Source organism: Poecilia reticulata, chromosome 14, assembly GCF_904066995.2.
Source record: "Poecilia reticulata chromosome 14, P_reticulata-male-v2, whole genome shotgun sequence".
Classification (NCBI taxonomy): Eukaryota; Metazoa; Chordata; class Actinopteri; order Cyprinodontiformes; family Poeciliidae; genus Poecilia; species Poecilia reticulata.
The window spans coordinates 28,520,221-28,529,014 of record NC_088843.1 but is presented as its reverse complement, the minus strand read 5'-3'; the positions used below and the strand labels follow the sequence as shown (position 1 = coordinate 28,529,014).

The 8,794-nt window shown below is 39.4% G+C and overlaps 1 protein-coding gene across 5 annotated transcripts in view; it reads left to right on the top strand.

Moving 5' to 3' along the window:
• The first annotated feature begins 1,907 nt into the window (after positions 1 to 1,907).
• The window catches only part of trim37 (tripartite motif containing 37), a 78,883-nt gene continuing 71,996 nt past the window's right edge, over positions 1,908 to 8,794 (top strand). For 3 of the 5 annotated variants that reach the window (XM_008428662.3, XM_081615756.1, XM_081615757.1), the window contains exons 1-7: positions 1,920 to 2,172; positions 3,370 to 3,461; positions 3,594 to 3,695; positions 4,200 to 4,240; positions 4,498 to 4,614; positions 5,333 to 5,420; positions 7,657 to 7,779. In XM_008428662.3, the coding sequence (XP_008426884.2) occupies positions 3,441 to 3,461; positions 3,594 to 3,695; positions 4,200 to 4,240; positions 4,498 to 4,614; positions 5,333 to 5,420; positions 7,657 to 7,779 (492 nt within the window). In that variant the 5' untranslated portion in view covers positions 1,920 to 2,172; positions 3,370 to 3,440. Of the gene's footprint in view, positions 2,173 to 3,369; positions 3,462 to 3,593; positions 3,696 to 4,199; positions 4,241 to 4,497; positions 4,615 to 5,332; positions 5,421 to 7,656; positions 7,780 to 8,794 lie in introns of all 5 variants that reach the window. The other 2 variants (XM_008428661.3, XM_008428660.3) reach the window with 2 other exon arrangements.

Here is an 8,794-nt window from a genome sequence, read left to right as displayed (position 1 = left end):
TACAGGGGCAGAGTGTTGGTTTGTGGCCAGCTGCATCCTCTGACATGTTAACTTTCTGGGGCTGGATGCTGCTCTGTTTTTAACTGATTTTAGTCTTTTAAAGTTAAAGGGGTTGCCTCAGTTTTATCAGGGTGTTTTTAAATCCTGTGCTCTTTTTAAATTGCAAAGAGCAAAAACACATGATTCTCTGCATTGGCTTTTAGAAGAACTGTTGGTATGTGGAGCGAGACTGGACGTCCACGACAGCAACGTGCCGGGACTGTCTGAGGCACTGTCCAGGTCCGGGACGGTGGCCCTGTGGCGTCTGGTGCAGGTGGCGGGACCGGACTTCTCTGACGTGCAGGAGGTTGGCTCGCTGCTTGGGGTCCGGTCTGCCAGACTGATACGGCGCTTCCTGGAGCGGGTGAAGGAGCAGCTGTCAGCTGAGGAGAGGCAGCTCCTGCAGCTACATTCAACAGAAAAGTGCCTGCCTGACCCAAATGACCCGTTCCCGGATGTAGTCCTGGATCCGGGATTTGAGGAAGACGGTGGTCCCCTGTTGTAGAGTGTCATGCCAGGAATGGATTTATGCAAGACTGGTCCAAAAGTGCTGTATAAACACTGTACAAAGATTTTTAACAGGAAAACTCTCCACAAAAGGCCCAGCAGTGTCTGGAGCAACAAACTTACAGGACAGAAGCCTTAATGGAGGACTTTGTATAAGCCTCCAATCAAGAAAAGGACTGGTGACCTTCAGTGGAGGATACTTCACGGCGCCATCGCTACGAACTCATTTTTATCGGTCATCAGTCCTTGGGTTTTAAATGAGTGTTCGTTTTGCAGTTTGTCTGAGAGTGTTTTTCATGTTTTTATAGATTGTGTACGGTTAACTGGTTTTTAAAAATTTTTAACAAGATTTTTTCGCCTTTTTGGCGTGGTTTTTACCAATTCTGTTTTTATCTACTGTGTACATTACAGCCGAGCCACTAGTTTTAAATCCCGGATTTTAAATTATTTAATCGCAGAGGCCAAAATGGCAATTTATTTAACTCGACGGGACAAAATGCAGGCCGGACCTCAACTTGATGCCGTGGCTCTGTGGAAGTGCAACGTCAAGGCCAGGCTGAGGTTGGAGTTTTGTTTCCACAGAGCCACTGGGGATTTAAATAGTTTTTACAGTTGTGGGGTTTTAATAATGTATTGTGCACCATTTCAAATCAGGGAGAACTAAATTTTAACAAGCTGCTGATGTAAATATTTATTGTTTTTATTTAGTTGACCTGACTATGTGAAAGTGTATGTTAAATTATTGTAAATAAACGTGGTAAAAAAAAAAAAAAAAAAAAATCTTCTTTTTCTTCTTATTATTATTATTGTGTGTGTATATATATATATATTAGTCTAATAATAGACTAATATTGGTCTAATATTCAGAAACATTCTCCAGCTGGATGACTTGAAGTAAAAAGACAAAAGGTGTATTCATGATTGATGGTTTCAAGTCTTTATCTAAGGATTTTTCTACTTAGAAATGTGGATTTAATTCAAAAATGTTTTGTATCTGCTTTTTTAAAATTACTTTAATCCTTTGCAGATTTCTTTTTATATGAGAATGCTATTTGTAGTGCGAGTGTAGTATTTCTTTTTTCTTATGTTGTAAAGGTGTCCTTGCTGCAGAGTCTCTTCGTTTTGGTTCTATTTGGCCTGCTGGTACACCTGAATTTCCCCCACTAAGGGACAATAAAGAATATATATTTTATTCTGTTATGGGTGTTCTTATTTTCAAAAGGTACCTTTAATCTGATAAATGAGTCATAGTAACACATTCTTTTTTAATGATTGTAAGCGCTTTTGGCCTGATCAACAAAGGCTGTAATGACCCACTGTAACAACAGGGGGCGGTAATGGAACGTAGAGAAGTGGTGACTATGGTGAAATCCACAGAAGAAGCTGATCGCTAGGGGACAGTGCAAACAGCTACATCTTCAGTTTGGCCCAGAATGTGGCCTTTTCAATAATACGCGGTAATACGACGTTCTCATAAACCTAATCGAGCTTTTTTTTAAAGACGCAAATTGTTTTGTTTAACTTGTTCTTTGCAAACTGATGGCGATGTTGTAATGTGATGCAGCTATTTGTGACGGTTTGTTGATCAGGTGAAGCGGACGGAACCGAGGAGGAGACTCCGAAGAGGTGAGACAGCCTCCCACAAAAGGCTGCTACATCACGGCTTCACTGCTGCATGGGGAGGGGAAAAAAGCTGTCCTGTTTTTCAGTCAGTCTGGGTTCAGTTATCGGGTTTATATGTAGTAATATGAGTAGTTCAGATCAGCGACAGCTCTGTTTTTTTTTTCTCCTGACATATTAATGTCTTCTGAGACTGGGGCCATTCATGTATAACATTCAGCCATCCGTTTAAAACTGCTTGTGCCAAAGTAAAACTGTACTTTGTAGACGTAATATTTTGTCATCTGCGCCGTTTTTTAAAATTATGATCATTTTAATAATGATAAAAATACAAATAATAATAATGGATATATATATAGTTTCGCTCACTGATAAATCAATTAAGAGTCTTGAATGCTACTTTCTTTCTGGGAAAACAGCAATTGATGTACTTAGTTCTTCAACAGTGTTACTATTTGAAGTAATTTTAACTGTTTTACTTTTCTTCAGTCTTGTGAGGGATTTTCTTTTGCACATGAAGAGCTTGACGCCATCATGTGGGACACATTTGTCACTGATCCACCGTCAGTTGCCACTTCGGGGTCAAACAGATTTAAGTTGAGTTCAGAGTATTCAGGGACTACATTGACTCATTGGCTACTGCTCAGCCCTTAAACTCCTGAATCAGCATTTTCTCCAACATGGTTATCTCCAGGCACTCCAGTTTCTTATTATAATCCAAAAACATGACTGTTAGGTCAATTACTCTAAAAAATTGCCTTTTTAGGTGTGAATGTGTTTTTTCTGTGTTTCTATATTAGATTGGCTAGCTGGCCTGTGACACTAAAACCGCTCAGAGGGTTCAGAAGATGTGTTGATTGATAGCAGAGTGTGGCTCATTTAAGGAGTTTAAGGGCTGAAACGATTAAGTGTGATTAATCGATTATTGAAATAATTGTCAACTAATTTAGTAATCAATCATTAACTGGGGTATACAGACTCAAAAAAGGCAATTTCCTGAAAGAACAACACGATCAGAGCAATAAGCCAAATTTGTGCTAAAATATATACAATTAGCATTTAAGATAAAAAAAACAACTTCTTTTTCTGTAAATATGTTCTGCCTACAACTGCTCCTCTTCACCCGTTTCAAATTCTTTTTGGAAAAAAAAAGTCAATGATCTTGGTTGCATTCATAAAACTCCAATATTATCTTATCTGCAGGTGCTGCATGTTTACTTTATTTCAAACAACTTTTTCAAGTTACTGAACCTGACAACTTCAAACTGGCTGAAATGGACGAACAAAGTGTTGAGGTGAGTACACACGGACTACAGTTGTACTTATTTAACCCATACAAAGTTTTGCAGGAAGTTTGACTCATGTCTCAGTGATGTTTGTTCAGCCATGTGGGGAGTTTGGTGTGGAACTGTTCTGTCTTTTTGCAGAGCATTGCTGAGGTGTTTCGCTGCTTCATCTGCATGGAGAAACTGAGGGATGCACGCCTCTGTCCCCACTGCTCCAAACTCTGCTGCTTCAGCTGCATTCGGGTGGGTGTGGTCAACAAACTGGAACTGGCCTGTTTTCTCTGCAAAGCACAGTTCTTTAATCTTTGCTTTGAAGAACAATGTTTATTATAAACCAGAGAAGAACATGGATGAAGTCTGAGAAAATTATTTATAGGTTTCCTCCACAATCTAGAGAAGTCTGGACAAAACAAAATTTTTATAAGAATAAATATATAAATAGAAAATAAAGTGTTGAAAGATGTTTTAATTTCTATTCTTTTTCCCTTTGATGTTATCTTAAACATCCATCCATCCAACATTCCATCTATCCATAAAGCTATTCATCCAATCATCCATAAACTTCTTGCAGGTTCCATGTCTAAAGCCTTACATAAAATATTCCTGAACAGTGGTTTTGTTAAATCAGATTTTGTCAGATTGTTTTTGTGTTTGTAGGAATCTTAGGCTAACTTCCATATGTTCCTGTAAATCCTGTGTTGTATGTGTGTGTTGGTTGTATTTGACCTGGAATCTCTTGTTTGACAGCGATGGCTGACTGAACAGAGAGCCCAATGTCCACATTGTCGGTGAGAACCTTTACACCTTCTTTTATCCACACAGATCTTCACTTCCAATTGCATTTGTCTGAACAAAGTACTGCATTTCTAGCTTAAGATACTGCCTTAGTATTTTTATTAAAATTTTCAAGTTGTACAAAAATCTTATCTTGTGTTTAAAGCTTTGAGGGCAACAACCTGCCTAATTTACACAAGGTTAATGTTATATTTTGTCAGACGTGTCAGTTGTGTCTCAGCTACAGTTTTAGTGCTTGTTGTTCAAACAGAGCTCCACTGCAGCTGAGGGAACTGGTGAACTGTCGCTGGGCCGAGGAGGTCACTCAGCAGCTGGACACCCTGCAGCTCTGCAGTCTCACCAAACATGAGGACAATGACAAAGACAAGTGAGTGTCTCCTAAAACCTTTCACTTTTTCTTGTTTTATAATTTAACCCTGTGACAGTTTTTAAAGTGGACCTATTATGAAAAATTCACTTTTTAGATGTTTTTATACTTTCATTTGGGGTTTCTAGAAGCAGCCCAAAAAAATCACCATGGTGTGTTTTTTTCCTACTTATTTTTGACAATAAGTTAAAGTTTTTGGCGTCTGGAAAATGAGTCGTTTCAAAAACCTCTGAATTGTTAAGTCACATTCTACTATAATGATTTTACTGCTGTATGCACTGTAAGGCTGCTGGAAAAGAGAAGTGTTGTTGACATGTCATCCTGAAACTACTTGCTGTATTCTTGTTGGTTGTGCAGGAGGTTATACTTTTCTGAGATGTAAAGTCGTAGAATTTGAAAATGAGTTGGGGCAGGGGCGTGGCCAGCAGCAACTCATTTAGATTTTAAAAAGCCCTTATGTAGCTCTTTCTGAGATGAGCTCAAAATAGGCAGAACTGACCAGACCAAAGGTTCATTATCTTAGAATGATTTTGTGCAAAAACGTAATCAGCAAGTTTTGTATAGCCTAACCTCTTTAAGGAAGCATAGTAGGTCACCTATAACAGTTTTAAGCTTTACTATATTAGAGAACAGTTGATAAACCCTACCAATTTTTTGAAAACAGAGCAAAATTAACAAAAATAAAACAATTATTTCTCTCTTCATCAACACTGAGCAGATGTGAAAACCACCATGAGAAGTTGAGTGTTTTCTGCTGGACCTGTAAGAAATGCATCTGCCACCAGTGTGCCCTCTGGGGAGGAATGGTAATGTTTAGAGCTTTTTTTGTTTTGTTTTATATGTTACAGACTGAATCCAAAGTTATAAATAAATCAGAAGAATCACATGCACAGATGTTACTCGGTCAACTTTCTCTATAAAATCAATTTTATCTAAAAAAAAAAGTCAACAAATGGAATACTAAGCAGAAAATATATTCTAGTCAATTATCTGATTATTGACTAGAATAATCAGATAATTATTCTAGTCACATTTTGAATTAATCAGAAAATACAGGTCCTTCTCAAAAAATTTGCATATTGTGATAAAGTTCATTATTTTCCACAATGTAATGATAAAAACTAAACTGTCATATATTAGATTCATTGCACACCAACTGAAATATTTCAGGTCTTTTATTGTTTTAATACTGATGATTTTGGCATACGGCTCATGAAAACCCAAAATCCCTGTCTCAAAATATTTGCATATTTTATCCGACCAATAAAAAAAACTGTTTAAATACCAAAAAAGTCAACCTTCAAATAATTATGTTCAGTTATACACTCAATACTTGGTCAAGAATCCTTTTGCAGAAATGACTGCTTCAATGCAGCATGGAGGAAATCAGCCTGTGGCTCTGCTGAGGTGTCATGGAGGCCAGGATGCATCGATAGCCTGAAGCTCATGCAGAGTGTTGGGTCTTGGTCTCTCAACTTTCTCTTCACAATATCCCACAGATTCTCTATGGGGTTCAGTTCAGGAGAGTTGGCAGGCCAATTGAGTACAGTAACACCATGGTCAGTAACACCATGGTCAGTAATACCAGTGGTTTTGGCACTGAGCAGGTGCCAGGTTGTGCTGAAAAATTAAATCTTCATCTCCATAAAGCTTGTCAGCAGATGGAAGCATGAAGTGCTCCAAAACCTCCTGATAGCTGCTGCATTGACCCTGCCCTTGATAAAACACAGTGGACCAACACCAGCAGCTCCCCAGACCATCACTGACTGTGGGTACTTGACACTGGACTTCTGGCCTTTTGGCATTTCCTTCTCTCCAGTCTTCCTCCAGACTCTGGCACTTTGATTTCTGAATGACATGCAAAATTAGCTTTCATCCGAAAAAAGTACTTTGGACCACTGAGCAACAGTCCAGTGCTGCTTCTCTGTAGCCCAGGTCAGGCGCTTCTGCTGCTGTTTCTGGTTCAAAAGTGCCTTGACCTTTGACCTGGGGAATACGGCACCTGTAGCCCATTTCCTGCACACGCCTGTGCACGGTGGCTCTGGATGTTTCTGCTCCAGACTCAGGAGCAGGTCTAGAATCGGTCCTTCTCCACAATCTTCCTCAGGGTCCGGTCACCTCTTCTCATTGTGCAGCGTTTTCTGCCACACGTTTACCTTCCCACAGACTTCCCACTGATACAGCCCTCTGTGAACAGCCTATTCGTTCAGAAATTTATTTCTGTGTCTTATCCTCTTGCTTGAGGGTGTCAATAATGGCCTCCTGGACAGCAGTCAGGTCAGCAGTCTGACCCATGATAGTGGTTTTGAGTAATGAACCAGGCTGGGAGTTTTTAAAAGCCTCAGGAATCTTTTGCAGGTGTTTAGAGTTACTTTGTTGATTCAGATGATGAGGTTAACTGCTTGTTCAGAGAACATTTTGATGATATGCTAATTTTTTGAGACAGGAATTTGGGTTTTCATGAGCTGTATGCCAACATCATCAGTATTAAAACAATAAAGGACCTGAAATATTTCAGTTGGTGTGCAAGCTTCGCTTTTTGACTCGGCTCTCTCTTCACCACGACGGACCGGTACAGCGCCCGCTTCACGGCAGACGCTGCCCCAATCCGCCTGTCGATCTCCTGCTCCCATCTTCCCTCATTCGTGAACAAGATCCCCAGATACTTAAACTCCTCCACTTGAGGCAGGACGACCCCCTTGACCCGGAGAAGGCACTCTACCCTTTTCTGCTGAGGTGTTATGGAGGCCCAGGATGCATCGATAGCCTGAAGCTCATCCAGAGTGTTGGGTCTTGGTCTCTCAACTTTCTCTTCACAATATCCCACAGATTCTCTATCGGGTTCAGGTCAGGAGAGTTGGCAGGCCAATTGACCTGAAATATTTCAGTTGGTGTGCAATGAATCTAAAATATGCGACAGTATAATTTTTATCATTACATTATGGAAAATAATGAACTTTATCACAATATGCAAATTTTTTGAGAAGGACCTGTGTTTCTAGAGGTTGAAGCAGCTGAATGATGGATCTCTGTTGTCTGCAGCACGGCGGCCACACCTTCAAGCCTTTGGTGGAGATTTATGAACAGCACGTCACCAAGGTGAAGGAGGAAGTGGGAAAACTGCGACGTCGCCTGATGGAGCTCATTAGTTTGGTGCAGGAAGTGGTGAGGACTCTTTACTTCTTCATCTTGGAGTAGCTGTTTACCTTTTTTTCCTGGACAAGCCATATATTTATCATCCTAAAATATTTGCTCTCTTTTTCACCTTGACTTTGTCACTTTGCCTACATTAAATAAATCTTAAATTTTAACTGCACTGTATTTTGTGATAAGTCAGTAACAACAGTTATTTTGAAGAACAACTTGCAGCTTTTAAGTAACTAGGTAAGTAAACTTTATTTATATAGCACCTTTCACAGATATAAAAATCCCAAAGTGCATTACAAAAGGAAACGCATCAATAATAAAATAATCTAAAATCAATTAACAAAATTAACCAAAAGCCAGTCTGAAGAGATAAGTCTTGAGACTTTTTAAATGCGTCAGTTGACTTGGAGCAAAATTGATAGAGGTAGAGCGTTCCAGAGCCTCGAAGCCTCCACCGGAAATGCTCTATCATCACGAGTTTTAAAATGAGTTCTGGGAACCGACAGCAGCATCTGATTAGAAGACCTCAGAGTCCTAGACAGACAGAGAGGCTTCAGAAGGCCAATATATATTTGGACCTTTTTTATGATGCTGACACATTTAGACTGTGTAAATGGATCTAAAGAGATTTTTTTTTAATTGTTAAATTGTTGTTTACATAATTTTTTAAAATACCAGACTTGGAAAAACTTTTGCAATTTAAATTAAAGTCACAAAGCAGCTATTTTTTTTCCTCTTCAGAAAGTGTCTTTGATGGGAGCATGTTCCTTCTGTCTGTATGTCACCAATAAAATGGTTAAAAACATTCTATATATGAACTGATTTTCCACAATTGAGCTTATTTGTATAATGTACAGCATTTTTTTGTCACCAACTGTGAGTGTAATGTGTTTCGTGTGCTGAGGAGTGATCATAAACGACAGAGAAGATATTTGAGGTGAGGCAGGCAGTTCTCTTGCCTCATGGCAGGGGGAGCTCATGATCCCAGACATTGGTTTTGTGACTCCATGTCTGCAGAGTAAGAGGCAACGAG